The following is a 16,338-nucleotide window of genomic DNA, read 5'->3' as shown; positions in this document are numbered from 1 at the left end:
ATATTGTTTGAGGTTTATTTAAGAATTAGGAGCTAGCAGTCTGCTTTTATATGCTGATATTGCTTGCACACCAATTATAGAGCGTAAAGAAATTTAGAGGAAACTTACAAAAGTCCACATTTTTTTAAGAGGAATACCAATAAAATATTAGTGTACATTTAATATATCCAGTACTCTACATATGGATAACCGTATAATCAATTATGTACGCCTTAGAGAAACCTAATTGTTATTTACTTGAGGAAGTTTGAGACACTACTTCGAAGCTTCGAATGGTATTGTTGTATTTGAAACGTAATAAATAGTTGTCGTCATAATTTGATGATATTTTTTAAATAATTAATAAAAATAAAAAAATTGCTTGCATCATGTGCTTTTTTTTTTTTTTTTAAATATAGTTTTGATATACGTCTGACTAAAATATTTCTAGTTTATAATTAAAAGAAACTCTCTAATTCTCCGTGGTTACTTTAATTGGTTGTTTTCTTAATTATTTGTTAGTCGAGTTAGAAATTTTATATAGGAGAAAAAATTCTTGATAACGATTTTGATGGTCATTCCCGAAATACTGATTAAAAAAAAAATCGTAAATACAAGTTTTCTAAATTACAACTATAAGCAACCCTTATTCTAAATGAAACGGTGAACAGTAAAAATAGTTTATTTATAACTTATAAAGGCTCAAATCCCAGTTGTTGATTTGTAAATCATTGTTTTAATAATAGTACTTTTGCAGTAATCTCAAATTAGTTTTAAAGGCTTGATTTTTTTTATTTTTCAGGTGTGTATTATTATTGCACAGCATACTTATGAAAATTTTGTTGTGTACGAGAAAATCAACAACTGGGTTGCTTAAATAAAAAAAAAATTAAAAAGAAAAACAAAAAAAAACGAGATATATGAATATAATAGTAGGGTTATATAGTCAAAATTCATGGGACGTTATTGTTGAATAAATATAGTGCTAGCTGACGACATAGCTACGTAGAAATAATAATAAGCTCAAAAGACCAATGGAAACCTGAAGCTTTTAAGGTTTTTTTTTTTTTTTTTTAGTTTTTTTTGGGTACCACATAGAATACTAATAATATACCCCTGAATTTGTAATCGTATCAAACGATTATCTTAAACATTTGAAATTGTTCCAAAGTTAGATCACACCTGTCTAAATTTTAACACATTTTGTAAAACTTCGAATAAATTTACTTGAAAATTAATTATTTTATTTTATTTATATCTCTCTCTTTTCTGCCAATTTATTTTTTCCTCTTTTGAAGTGTTGAATACTATAGGAGCACTTAATGATAAATACAAGGTTTTGCCTTTGAACCCTATTAGAATAGAGAGTTTGGTTTAGGTCGTTTTAGCTAGTTAATGGTCGTTTATTTCCTTTATTTCTTTCTTTGTCATTTGTTTTATATCACAATATTATAAATACCTCTGTAATCATTATTTTTTATTTTAATGAAGAATATTCATTTTTCAAATTTCTTCCCCGAAAATCTCTCTGCAAATGTTCGACGAAGCTCAGTCGTGAAATGGTATCAGAGCAATTCGCTCCGTTCATCTCCACCTCCGTCTAAAGCAGACTTTCGGTTATTCTCCTCTTCTTCTTCGTCGTTTTCTTTTCCTCAATGGCGACTCAAGAATCTGAGAATGAATCTCCGGCGACGGGAATCACATCGTGACGATTTCACAATGAAGAAACCCTAGATCCTTTCTTTCTGCATCACACCGATACAACTGAACAAATTCTTGTTACAAATGCGCTCACAGGAGACAATTATCCGACATGGAAGAGATCAATGAAGATCGCACTCTCTGTGAAGAATAAATTTGGCTTTGTTGATGGATCTATCCCCAAACCAAGTGATTCCAATCCAAATCGCCTCAATTCTTGGAAAAGAAACAATGACATCATCATTGCGTGGATGCTCAACTCAGTATCCAAGGAAATCTCATCAAGTGTGATCTACAACGACTCAGCCGCATCAATTTGGAAAGATCTTGAAGAACGATTCCAACAGAGTAATGCGCCGAGGATTTTCGAGCTGAGAAGAGCGATCATGAATCTCACGCAAGATCAGATGACTGTTGGCATGTATTTCACTAAATTGAAGAGCCTGTGGGAAGAACTTGCTGATTTCAGGCCGGATTGTCCTTGCTCATGTGGAGGAGCAAAGGATTTGGTCAATTTTGTTCAAGATGAATATGTCATGAAGTTTTTGATGGGACTTAATGAGTCTTTCAGCAATGTTCGAGGCCAGGTTCTTCTCATGGATCCAATGCCTTCTATCAACAAGGTTTTCGCAATGGCCACACAACAGGAGAAGCAAAGATCTCTCAGCACTGATGTTCTTGGAAGCCAAGATTTGTCAAACTCGACAGCAATGGCGGTCAAAGATGATCCAAAACGGTTCAACAACAAGAAGGACAAACCAACTTGTAGTCACTGCAAGCTAGTTGGTCACACCGTGGACAAGTGTTACAAACTCCATGGTTTTCCACCAGGATACAAATCAAGATTCAAGGCAAATACAACTGATGGATCAGGCAACACCTTTGAAGCCAATCCCGGATCGACAACCAATGCCATAGCAAATCTCAACATTAATCAAATTCACCAATTGATCAGTGCTCTTTCCAACCAGCTGACTGCACCAAGTGCACCTGAAGGATCCAACAACATCAACATGACCACTCTCTCTACAGGTTCATACTGTTATTCTAACATTACAGGTTCTTCTAAACACTCCTATAAATCATGGATACTTGATTCAGGAGCCTCTAGACATATCTGTGCATATAAATCCTTTTTTCATACCTTTAAGCCTCTACACAATTCCACAGTGACTCTACCCAACCATACTGTGATCCCTGTACATAGTTATGGTGATGTGTACATTAAGAATTTAGTGCTCAAGGATGTATTGTTTTTACCTGGTTTCAAGTTTAATTTGATATCAGTCAGTGCCTTGACACGAAGTTCTTTGGTCACCATAACATTTTCTGACACTGGTTTCATGATTCAAGATATCAATTCGATGAAGACGATTGGCAAGGGTGAGACCGTTGATGATCTGTATGTGCTAAACAGTGAGAAACAACATTACATCAACCATGTTTCATCTAACACCTGGCACAACAAATTAGGGCATCTCTCCTTCAAAAGACTTGATATCTTGCATGACAAGTTACATTTTACCACTGCAAATAAAAATGTACCCTGCTACATATGTCATCTAGCTAAGCAGAGACGTCTTCCTTTTATTTCTCATAACAATCTTGCTAATAAAACTTTTGACCTCATACACTGTGATGTATGGGGCTCATACTCTGTAACTTCTCATACAGGTTATAAGTATTTCTTGACCTTAGTGGATGATTGTAGTCGGTTAACTTGGATTTACCTAATGAGAAGTAAATCAGATGTTCATGATATTATTCCTCGTTTCTGTGCTATGATTTCAAACCAGTTTTCCACTACTATTAAACAGTTTCGATCTGATAATGCCAAAGAGTTAATCTTCTTTGATTTTTTCTCCAAGGCAGGTATTATTCACCAATTTTCTTGTGTAGAGACGCCCCAACAAAATTTAGTGGTTGAACGCAAACATCAACACCTTTTGAACGTGGCAAGATCACTCTACTTTCAATCTCAGGTTCCCATTCATTATTGGTCTGAGTGCATTCTTACCTCAGTGTACTTGATCAATAGGACTCCAAGTCCTCTTTTATCTCAAAAATGTCCTTATGAAATTTTGTATACAAAGGATGTTGATTATGATTTACAGAGAGTCTTTGGTTGTCTTGTGTTTGCTTCTACGTTGAAGGCTCATAGAACTAAGTTTCAACCTCGTGCTAAATTAGTTACTGTTAATGTTGTTCTAGCTTTAGCTTCTTCTCAGAATTGGTCTTTAGCTCAGCTAGACATCAATAATGATTTTCTCAATGGTGACCTTTTTAAAGAAGTATATATGGATGTGCCTTTAGGTTGTTCTATTCAGGGAGAGCAAAGAGATATTGGTTCTAAACCTGTTTGTAAATTGCATAAGTCTATCTATGGTTTAAAGCAGGCTTCAAGACAGTGGAATATCACTTTCACCAACTCCATCCTTGACCATGGGTTTGTTCAATCAAAGTCTGATTATTCACTCTTTACTAAGGGTGTGTCAGATAACTTTGTTGCTATTTTGTTATATGTTGATGATATTATCGTTGCAGGTCCGAATCCCTTGGTCATTGCCGACGTGAAAGCTTACTTGCATTCCAAGTTTTAGCTGAAGGATCTTGGTCCTCTGAAGTTCTTTCTTGGCATCGAGATTGCTAGGTCACAAAGTGGCATCGTGATGAATCAGAGACATTACGCCTTACAAATCCTTGAGGATTATGGTTTCTTGGACTCAAAGTCAGTCAATACTCCTATGAATCCAAGACACTCCTTGAACTCAGAAACTGGCATTTTATTAGATGATGCTAAGCATTATAGGAGTTTAATAGGACGTTTGTTATATTTGACTATTTCTCGTCCTGATATCACTTATACTGTTCATGCTTTGAGCCAGTTTCTACAAGAGCCTCGTGATATTCACTTACAAGTTGTCCATCATTTGCTCAGGTATATTAAAGGCTCTCCAGGACTTGGTTTATTTTACCCGGCTCATTCATCAACTCAGCTCCAAGATTTTTCTTATGCTGATTGGGCGACCTGTTCAGACACTCGGCGATCGGTCACTGGGTTTTGCATCTTCTTAGGAGGAGCGTTGGTGTCTTGGATGTCGAAGAAACAGAACACAGTTTCGCGCTCCTCAGCAGAGTCTGAGTATCGAGCAATGGCTGCTGCAACTTCTGAGATGGTTTGGTTGCAGCAACTTCTCCGAGATCTCAAGGTCCCATGTCCTAGTTCTCCAGTCTTATACTGTGACAACCAGGCAGCAATGCACATTGCTTCAAATCCTTCGTTTCATGAGCGTACAAAGCACATCGAGGTCGATTTATACTTTGTCTGTGATCATTTGGTTCGAGGAGACTTGAAACTCTTGCCTGTGAGAACTCACCACCAGCTAGCTGATGCTTTTACCAAACCTCTGCCATCTTCGGCTCTGACATCTATCATTTCCAAGTTGTCTGTCAAAAATCTCTACCTTCCAACTTGAGGGGGAGTATTGGAATAGAGAGTTTGGTTTAGGTCGTTTTAGCTAGTTAATGGTCGTTTATTTCCTTTATTTCTTTCTTTGTCGTTTGTTTTATATCACAATATTATAAATACCTCTGTAATCATTATTTTTTATTTTAATGAAGAATATTTCTTTTTTAAATTTCTTCCCCGAAAATCTCTCTGCAAATGTTCGACGAAGCTCAGTCGTGAAAAACCCGCTTAAGGTGGACATAAGCATCACTGTCACGATACTAACGGAGCTAGCTCGAATATCTAAACTATCTTTCTTTCTTTTTTCTATAATGCCATATGAACCCCAAAATTTCCATGAAAAATAGAGGTCGACCGTTGGTTTAATATGGCCAAGCTAGTCTACCGAAAAGGACGATGGGGAGAAGAAAATGAGCTAATGATAAGATTGGGGATAGCAAATTCGAGAAGTGTGAGAGAGAAAAGAAGAGTAAGTGTGGAATAAGGTGGGACGGTGAGGAAGAACATGGGAGGATTATGGGTTGGAGGGAGAGAGAAGAAAAAGAATATAACAAATTGAAAGATTCCGAAGAAAATATTAGTTCTTAAGATTTTATCCTCATGTTATACATAAGCATTTTTGTAACATGTTAAGTTTATTTTTTTTTAAGCGATTAAGGTAAAATTTTGTCACAAATTCAAAGGACGAATTGCACTTTGTTAATCGCGTAAGAGTTTGAGGGAAATTTTGTAATAAATCAATTGAATAAAATAGTGTAATGAAACATCTGATGGCTTAAACGTGAATAATTAAATGCAGAAAACCAAGTTTTAGAAAACCAATTGGTATTGACTGTTCATGAGATGTCATGAGTGTAGTTCAAGTCTTACACCATAAGTTCACATCCAAGTGGAAACTATCGTTTAAAAAAAAAAAAAGTGAAACTTGATATATGTTTATATATATGTTGGCCTTTCCTAACATATTATAATATATATACTATATGCTGATGTGTAGTTGGTACACACACAATAAAGTAGTTAATTATTTGAGTACCATTCATAACATCGCTAGCATTTTTCTTTAACTTAATCTCTTTTCAGGTCTACTGGAAGTCTGAATGAAATAATGCTGACATGTAAAGCAAACGATGTGTTCATTCATTCATGTTTCTCTCTTTTTATTTTTATTTTTTTTATTTATCTTTATCATCATTCACAAACGATTACGTGTTCTCGTTCGTATAGATATACATGGAGTGGACAAACTTTTCTTACACAGTACAAAATCAAGGATAACATATAATGAAATTGGACTATCTTCACGACAGAGAAACTTCAAGGAAGATTCAAATGACCAACATCAGAATTACCAAAAAAATAAGTTGACATTAATATATTATTTAGCCATTCAAAAGGGTTTTCTATTTTACAAATTATTTTGGGTATCTTGAAAACTTTAGTGTTACTTCATTCTCACAAATATTAATATATTGACGACATCACTGTCGTTGACAAAGCTGGGTCATGTCTGTTCCAGAAATTCTCAGCAAACAAAAAGCTGATAACGACATTCATATCCAGAGAACCTTGAAGATCAATATATTGCACTAATATAATAGTAACTAACAAATACGCAATTAATTTTTTCAAAATAAATCCTCATAAACAACTAAGAAGTTTCTTCTCTTAACTACATCCATAACACAATAGCTATAAAAAAAAATACTACCGGAAAAAAAAAAAAAAAAAAAAAAAACAACTAATAACAAGATCATAAAAATTGTATTAAACGAGGAAAAGAAAAGAAAAAAAAAATTACTAAAACCTAACTCTGTATTTCAACCCTTTAGTAGTCTCTCTCTCTCAAACCCGTCAAAAGGAAACTAATACGATGATGAGCGTCAATGATCACTGTGGTCGGGATAAAGATTAAGGCTGCTTCTAGAAGCTCCGTTGGTGTCCATGTTGATATCGGCGACCATGTTCCTGGGCTCGTGCATCGACGGCCAATTCTCTCGCTGGAAATGAGACGGGGCTGCACCGAGGTCAGGCCTGCTTTGGTTCTCGGCTGAGCTGATCATGGCCGGCGATGTGACACCTGTGTCGGGCCCCGGTAGGGCCCGCTGCTTCCTGGGCTTTTGCTGTAGCTGGTGATTCATCGGTAGAAAACTTCCCACGATCAACTGAAAATGTGCCGCCAAAAAAAAAATGTGTTAGTTCATAAGGGGTAAAGTTTTGTAACTCGATTCCAATCACTCTCGCTTCTGGGATTTAGGGGAGATATAGAAAAATAATGAGTGTAAAGCGGATTTCGGTATAAGCAGAGGAAAGAATATAATCCATACTGTTTGGTACACATGAATAAAAGAAAATGGAATACTATTATACTCGTTGATTATATTGTATATGAAATGAGGTTATTAAAATTCTAGTTACTATATTTTATATAATCCTTCCAAATTAAAAAAGGATTAATTTTTTTACGTATGCGAGTCCCTATGTCAAATTAAATCCCTCCTAATTCCCTTCTCCTCTTCCGCAACACTATCGAGGATTTCTTTCCACAACTCAATCCATCAACCACCTCTTTCACTCTTACAAACTAAATAAATCAATAAAAATTCGTTTTAAGACAACTTGCGAAAAAAAAAAAAAAAAAAAAAAAAAAGGCCTTAATGGTTAGCCTTCACAAAAAAAATACGGTCAAATGTAAGCCGTTAACCATAAATTTTGACCAAAAGCGTCAACTTTATGCTCCGGTTGGAACCCGGAAAACAGGAGGGAAAGGAAATAAAATCCTTAATATTTTCCTTATATTATTCATACGGAGGGGAAAAGGAAGGGAAAGGAAAATATACGAGTAGCGAGTGGATTCCATTTTCCACGGAAAACTTGCTCGAAAATGAAATCCATCCAAACTCAGTTTCTTCTCTTATTTTCCCTTCCATTTTTTTCGGGGGGTCAAAAAGGGAAGGAAAAAAAAACGGCGATACCTGAATTGGGGAAGCAGCGATGAGGATTCCGGCGACGACTCCGCCCAAGACTTGGCCGTTGGCGCCAACCAACGTGATTGACATGTTCCCCGTCCTGCTCTTCGTTCCTTGCACGTCGCTCGGCGTGAACGCCCCCGATAATTGCAGTATCTCAAACCGTCCCTGAATCATTCGATTCAAAAACAAAAACCCCGTTATTCTATCAAATCATCCCGTATATAACTCCCACACAGCTACGATCAGACCTCGTATGTGAGAGTGCCTCCGGAGGTACCGTCTTGGACCAACGTGACAGTCGATATCGACCCCGAAGCCGCCAGTATACACACCGCCCTTGGACCTTGTTGCGACAACGCTATGATCCTCATCGTAACGTCCTATATTTTTTTTTTTTTTTTTGCGGTTGATTGATCATCTAGATGTGTTTATTTGTGTAGCCAAATCTAAAAACTGAAAATACCTCGCCACTCTTTATCTTGACAATGTGGGGCATGAAGCAAGTACCGAGACCAGATGTGTTTTCATCACCTGGGAGAAAGAAAGAGAAAAAAAAAATTCAAAAATCGAACTTTAGAACAAATAATAAATAACAAATGCGAAAATGGAAACAAGTTTTGCTATGAAGCTCATTTCATAGCCCACGAGATATAGAAGAAAAAAAATGGAGGAAAGGCCTTTCAAGCAAAATAAGGTATCTGCCAAATTAAGTAAACATATTTTTTCCGTTCCTCAAAATCAAGACTTCGTAACTGTTTGCAATGAAATCAAGCCAAGAAATTTAATTTTTGCTCGGCTCTAAGAAAGCCGGAACGTAATAAAAGAACCCTGCGACAGATTAGGTATATCCCTCACTCTAAACCAATCCCGGAAAAATAGATAAAACTTATTTAGGAATGAATAACGAAGCTCTACTTATCATCAATAAATCATGTATTGTAGGAATACTTCAAAGAATAACTCAAAACATATGCAGATCAAAAATTTGAAATCATCTTCCACATAACAACACTTCCACCTTAAAATAAGTACAAGTACATTATACCTAACTAGTCATTTAAAACATAAAACTTCCGGGAAATAACCAAAGTTTCATAAATAAAAAGGAAGACTGCATTCAAAATCGATAGTACTGCTTAACTATGAAATAAAAAAACTCCCAGCGTCACTATTCTCCTATATATATATTTTAGATTCTTAAAAATGATATTAATTATAACAAACTACAATTGAGCAACATCTAAATTATCCTTATCAGAAACTAGCAAGACTTAACCAGGAAAAAAGGATGAGTGCATTCAAATCTGAACTATGAATTCAAAAACCTCTCAGCGTGACTACTATTTTGACTACATTTCTTAGATTCTAAAAACAATATTAACAAAAAAAAAAAAAAACACTACAATTATCCTTGTAAAAAAAATGGAGAGTGAAATCTGACCAGGAAAGTAACCGAATTCGGCTTTCTTCTTCTGCTTGTAGTCCGAGCCCGGGGCCCGGCTCTTCCCAGCGGAGGAGGAGTAATCGCCAGCTGTCCGCGGCGCAGAGGCCGAAACCGACCTCGGAGTCAACGCCGCGTTGACCGTCCCGTCCGGGGCGTACTTTCTCGGCCGACCCCTCTTCCTCTTCTCCCCCGACGCACCCTGTGGCGGCGGGGCCGGGATATCCTGCCTCGGGGCCACATGATAAGCCGGTGGAGCCTCGCCCCCGATCAGCGTCACTCCCGCGCCGCCGCCGATGCCTTCTCTTCCTTCCATGCACAACAACCTGGACCATATCATAATAATAGGACAAGGTTTATTTTATTTATGAGGCAAAAACATAACCCAGAATGTCTTTTTCAAGGATAATAACATAAGCTTAGGGCAAAGGAATATTCGAAATTCAGTTTGATTTTTTTTTAATTTGTTTATAATAACCCCACCAGCATTAATTTATGAACAAAGATACAATTTAGAAAGAAAAAAAGACTGAGCTTGTAAGAATTTTTTTTTTCTTAAATGTTTTTAAAGAACTTTTAATCTTAATGCAAAACATCAAGATTTTTTTACCAGAAAAAAAAGATATAGACTTGAATGTCAAAAGCTTCTGGGATCAGAAACTTCTCAGACCTCAACACACCCTTTGCGCTTCTACTTTCACTCCAAAATTGAATACAGCAAGATTAAAAAATTGAAACCCTAAGATTCTAAAGCTTTCTAGAGATATATCAAGATCAAGACTTGAACAAAGAAAGAACTGAGCTATTCCAAAAACAAAAACAAAAAAGTGAAGGCAAATAAGTTTTAGAAAAGAGCACCGTAAATAAGAAAGAAGACATTAAGATGACTTAAAAACACCATTGAAACTCTCAGAACTGATCAGTGTGAAAGTCACTCACCAGGGAAACTCTTAAGCCGTTGAAGCCTTGTGTTTTCACGTTAGCCGAGCTTCTACGTTCGTTTCCACAAGCAACAAGACAAGAAAACCAAATAAATAAACAAGAGCAAACAAATAAGTTCCCAGAAAAAAAAAAGTATTTAAAAGAAAAGAGAAACGTTTGTTATCTGAGAAACAAAGAATAGAAATTTAAATTAAATTAAATTTAAAAAAAAAAAAAAAAAAAAAAAAAAAAACATACAGACCAACAGTCGGTGTGTTTTTTAAGCTGTCTGAAATAGTCGAGAGAGAGAGTGCATACACTTGGGTTTTGAGAGAAAGAGAGAGAGAGAATTTTAAAACGAAAAGATAAAATGTTTTTATCTATAGTATATATGAATTATAGTAAATTGTATTAACTACACTGCTGTACTAATGCACCCACAAAATACAATTTCGTTAAGAAAAACTTTCATGTCCGGGAGAAGAAATTATATTAGAAGACGGTGAAAATGTTAAAAGGGTAAATCCACGATAGAAAATGTGGCAAAAAGAGAAGTAATAAATTTCAAAATACTGTTTTTCCTTTTAATTTGAAAGCTGAAAAAGGCATTTTGGCATGCTAAATAGACGGTCCTTTTTGTTGCCCGCTGACCTGCTTTTTGTCTTTTTCCCCGACTAGGAAATATGGGTTAATTCTCGGATACACCCTTCCTTGAGTGTGCTAATTACGCAGCGTGCCACTGAGGAAAATATTATTGGATAGCTGCAGGTTAGGGATGGAGATTTCTAGTTGTTGAAAATTGATTGGATTAAACTTGCTAGCACGTGGGAATTTAATAGATCTGAGTATGTTTTTTTTTTTATGTATATATAAATTTAAACTTTTTGAAATGGGGTTGTTTTTCTTCGGCAAATTCTGAATGAGATAATTATTCAATAAAAATGAATAAATATTAGATGAATGCGGCTACCATTCTCAAGTGTGTCAAGACTTTTTTTTTTTCCACTAAGAAAAATCTTAAAAAGACAATCACCTACTTGTGAAATGAAATTAATTTTCCGATTAAAGAAAATGAAATTGATTTCATGAGATATTGACACCAATATTACTACTTTGCTATCATTTACCAATTTTCAAACAAAACTAAAAGATGACATATCTATTACCAAGTTCTATGTTAAACCTGGCTTGACGGGAGATACCGCGACTCCCGCTCCCGCCAAGCCCGGACTCCCGTTATTTGGCCAAACGGGAGTCCCATCCCGTTAATGAACGGGACGGTAACGGGAGCCCTGCTTAACGGGATTCGGACCCCGTTAGGCGTAAAAAAAAATATTAAAAAAAATATTTAAATAATTATATACAATGACTTAATTGAAAGTAAATGGGTAGAAAAGAATAATAAAGAAGAATGTGAAATTAAAAATGGACTTCCTAAAAAACCTCACCGACCCCTAAAAGGGTACGACGGCGAGGAAAAAGAGCACTCATTTCTTCGTTAATTATTTGAAAAATTATCTCGGACAAGGGCCGGGATATCCCTTAGGTATACAAGGTAGTCTAACCATTGATGTTTACATTTGCGAAATCAACTTCAAAATCGTCAAGAATATCGAAGCACGTGAATGTTTCTTGTGCTCGATTTCTATGTTGAATCTAATCCTTACCACACGTCAATGCTTCGACCATCTCCGGTTTCAAGCTACATCTTCTATCGTCGATGATGCGGCTCGCGCTACTAAAAGCCGCATCAAATGACACGGTTGAAACAGGGATGGTGAGGATGTCTTGTGCCATAGATGACAAGACCGGAAACCTCCTCATATTCTGTCTCCACCAAACCAATAGGTCGATGGCTTCGTCATCCGGTTTGACCCACTCGTTCTGATCATACTCTTGGATCTCCGGATGGGACCGTGTGTCGGCTGGGCTCGACCTCGTCTGACTTGTCCCAGCTTCTTGTTGTTGAGGCGATGGGCTGTAAGCGAGCGCGTTGATGAAGATATTCGTGTATTGGTGTCTTCTTGGATACTGCGTCTGTGATTGATTTGCTTGTGCTCGATATTGCGGTAGGAGTCTCGCCTCGTATACCCTGAAAAGATCATAAAAAGCTTGCGCGATCCTCGCGAGATCAAGTGCAATCTAGGTCCTCGAAATGGTTTCTAATGTACTTAAGAAAAAATTTTAAACCACCAATTTTACATCGGCAATCTAGAATGGCTCCAAAACTGTATAATAATGGAACCTTTCCAGCCCCCCAATATTTTAAAAACTTGGCTGTCATTGCTTGAATAGAATCTTCAAAAATTGTTTCGTTTTTATATTTATCAAGATGCACAAAATTGCAGTCATAGTATGAAGACCGAGAAAAGAAGTAGGAGTGTAAACAACAGAGAGATAACAAGTTTCTTTGTAAAAAATGTCGAGAAAAGAAACAAATGATTCAGCCATCCTAATATCATATTCGGTGATAGCGTTATCGCCATGTTCACTGTTAATGTAAGAAACAATAACATTGACATAATGCTCGGATAAAAAGTTGGTCAACATGAGAAAGGTAGAAGTCCACTTAATTTTGTTATCTAGGTGAAAGGTGCGCTCTTGGAGGCCGTTTACTCTAAGGCGTCTCTTAAGCTCATCTACTCTAGAGGTTGAACTATTTATCCAATTAATGTAATTCCTAATTTTGTTGATCGAATGGTCATAACTAGCGGCTCCGGCTTGAACTATGAGGTTTATGATATGGGTAACACATCGTTGGCGTCAACATTAAGTTTCTCATTTAACTCTCTAATCATGGCGTTGTTGCTTGTGGCATTATCTAAGGTTACAGATATAAACCTATCGGTCAAACCACACTCAGCTATAACACTAACTATGATGTCTAAGATGTTTTGACTAGTGTGAAAACCTTCTATCCTCCTAAAGGCTATGATACGTTTGTCGAGGTTCCAATCGTCGTCTATATTATGCACTATAAAGCTCATTAAATCCATCTTAGATTGACCAGTCCAGATATCCGAGGTTAAGGCTACGCTATACCTACCAGATGATTTTGTGTCTTTCATTTGTTCTTTTTCTCCTAAAACCCATTTTAGGATATCGGATCTCAAGGCTTTCCTAGACATTATTTGAACGTTTGGAATTATAGAACTCATGAATCTAACGAAGTCTTGAGATTCGATATGACTAAAAGATTGATCGGTGGAAACAAAATATTCAACTAAATCACGTCTAAAACTTACAGGATCGATGTGACTTACCTGGCTGGACGAGGCTCCAGATTGCGTCCCCTGGTAGTGCCTGTGATGACTGCATAATAGCGACGTCCCGACTCTTGTGTTGTGAGCACTGAAGATTTTGCCACAACTGTGACATTTTTCGGCTTTTTCGCCGTTCGCCATCACCTCTTCAAAGAAAGTCCACACAACGGACCTAGCACAACGTCGTGGTGGTTGTTTTTATTGAGGTGATTGTTGTTGTTCTTGAGCACCTTCATGTTATTGTTGTTGTTATTGTTGTTGTTGTTGTTGTTGTTGTCGTGCTCGTCATTGTCGTCATTGTTGTGTCTCCTCTTGTTGTTCACGTTGTCGAGGTCGTGGAACTTGACTTCGACGTTGAGGTGGTGGTGGTACGTCTTCTTCTTCTTTCTCCTCCTCTTCTTCATTTGGATTTTGGGTTTCATTTGTCATCTTCTTCTTCATTTGGATTTTGGGATTCACGTTGTTGTTGCTCGAATTCTTGAAATGCTTCATAAGCCACTTGGGATGGCGGAATTTGAGCTTGATAGGCTTACTCGGGATCCATTTAAAGGTAGTATGACACTTGGGTGATTGAAATTTCGGTGAATTCCGAATGGCCGAAAGTAGGAGCAACATAATTTGGATCGAAAGAGTATTGGGTGATTAGGTCTGGGGAGTTTTGAGACAAGTGCAACCAATTTTCTTCAAAACGGTGCATTCGTTCACTTCGGGAAGCTCTTCCCCTTCGACCTCCTCGGTTGTGGGATGAGGATGCCATGAAAAATTGAAAGCGGTAAAGAGTATTAGAGATTAAAATCGAGAGCGTTTTGAGAGTATTTGAGATTGAGAGAATTTGAGAGGGTTTGAAGGAAATGTGTGAAGAAAATGAATGAAATGGGGGGTATTTATAGATTTTAGAAATAAATGGGTAAAAAAAATTAAAAAATTCGGCCGAAATGAGTATAACGGCTCTATTTAAAACGGTTATTTTATTAACGGCTATTTTTTTTTTTGCCGTTCTAACGGCCGAAATTTAAAAAAAAAATTACCGGAAATAACGGGATCACCGTATTCCGTTAGTCCCCTTAACGGGACTCCCATCCCATCCTGGTATCAGTAACTGGAGTCCCAGTCCCGTTACTGTTCCTAACGGTAGCGGGGATCCTGTCCCGTCCCGCTACCATTAGGCCACGTTTACTCTATGTGTACAAATCAATTAAATTTTAACAATCGAAAAAAAAAACAAAAAAATAACTTATTCTCAACCGTCATTCATTTTTTTCTCTCTCTTTCATTTCGTGACTTTTCATTTCTCACTCTCTCCATGTCACTCGTATTTTTCTCTTTGATTCCATTCGTCTTCTCCATTACTCAAACATGAAAAAAAAGTCTATATCAACGAACCCGATGACGAAACCGAAAAATGGAAACTCAAGCAAGGGTGCAATCTCTTTCGTTACCACTCCGTCGAAACCATAGGTCGGCATCGAAAAGTGAAGGAAAATCATCTCTATCTCTCAAGAGAAAGGCCACAGACTTGCCGTCGCATATCTTCGAGCGAAAATAAAAAAGGAAGGACGATAACCCAACCTAAGAATATAGAAATATTTCCTCAATGTATGCAAATTAGATACAAGTGACAAATTAGTTTCAGAGAGAAGAATGAGAGTTGAATGAAGAAAAAGAGTGGAAAATGAAATATCACGAAATGAAAAGAGATGGAAGAATATGAATAACGGTTGAAAATAGGTTCTTTTTGTTTTGTTTTTTTTTTAATTTTAAAATTTAATTGATTTTTAAGGGTACAAAAGTCTTTACCCATAGTGCTTGGTAATCAATCTTTCAATTTTTTAGTTTTTGTTGAAAATTGATAAATGGCAACAAAGTAATAATATTTGTGTCAATATCCTTAATTGCATTCATTTTAAACCAATCAATTATTCTAATTATTGTTACGTTATATGTTGGCTTTATTTTTTAGTGCAAGTTGTATGGAAAGATGTCGGTCTTCATGCTCCAGCTTCTGGTAAGACATTCTTCCTCCTGTGCGTAGACAGTATTTCTGGCAAGTTTTCGGTTTTGCCAGATTGCCTCACTGGTGACTTTACTGCGTGATATTCTTGCGAGAATGGGTAAGGAAACCCTAGATACACTTCCAGGTAATTGTACAGCTGCTATAAAAGCCATGCGCTACCCCCTTATCAGCTTTGACGCTTTATCAAAATACTTAGAGCTCCTAGACGTGCAAGACCGGCAGATTGGGAAGCTTTGTGTATTGATAAGAGCGGTGTAATTCCTCAAACACTATTCCAGAAGATTGAGTGTTTGAGAGATTTGGGTTCTGTGTTTACGTGATTGAAGACTCACGTGCGTTTGAAGACTGAAGTCATCCGAGCATAGGCGTCTGCTCAAAGAGTGGAATTGAGGAGGATCTCAAATTCAGGGGGAGTCCCTGGTCTAGGTATTCACTCGTGGTAATAGTCTCTAGGGCATTGATTTTGTGTTGTAATCATATAAGACCTTGCTTGTACTATTGACTACTATATAGTGAAATCATTTCCCCTGGCAGAGTGCCCCCAGACGTAGGTGATGTTGCACCGAACTGGGTAACCA

At 36.9% G+C, this 16,338-nt stretch overlaps 1 protein-coding gene across 2 annotated transcripts; it reads right to left on the bottom strand.

Moving 5' to 3' along the window:
• Positions 1-6,714: 6,714 nt before the first annotated feature.
• On the bottom strand, positions 6,715-10,881 carry LOC149400470 (AT-hook motif nuclear-localized protein 7-like). Of its 2 annotated transcripts, none has more exons than XM_089613623.1 (7): positions 10,746-10,881; positions 10,502-10,553; positions 9,563-9,888; positions 8,585-8,652; positions 8,370-8,501; positions 8,125-8,286; positions 6,715-7,314 (listed from the first exon to the last, which is right to left on the bottom strand). In XM_089613623.1, the coding sequence occupies exons 3-7, from the start codon at positions 9,876-9,878 to the stop codon at positions 7,033-7,035; spliced, it is 960 nt and encodes a 319-aa protein (XP_089469749.1). In that variant the 5' UTR covers positions 9,879-9,888; positions 10,502-10,553; positions 10,746-10,881; the 3' UTR covers positions 6,715-7,032. The 2 variants fall into 2 exon arrangements, with proteins under 2 accessions (XP_089469749.1, XP_089469750.1); XM_089613624.1 differs by having other exon boundaries at positions 10,742-10,871.
• Positions 10,882-16,338: the final 5,457 nt, after the last annotated feature.

This window comes from Urtica dioica, chromosome 4 (genome assembly GCF_054948205.1).
Source record: "Urtica dioica subsp. dioica isolate 48M chromosome 4, U.dioica_male_clone48M_v1_H2, whole genome shotgun sequence".
In the NCBI taxonomy this organism is placed as follows: domain Eukaryota; kingdom Viridiplantae; phylum Streptophyta; class Magnoliopsida; order Rosales; family Urticaceae; genus Urtica; species Urtica dioica.
This window is presented reverse-complemented; position numbering and strand designations above follow the sequence as displayed.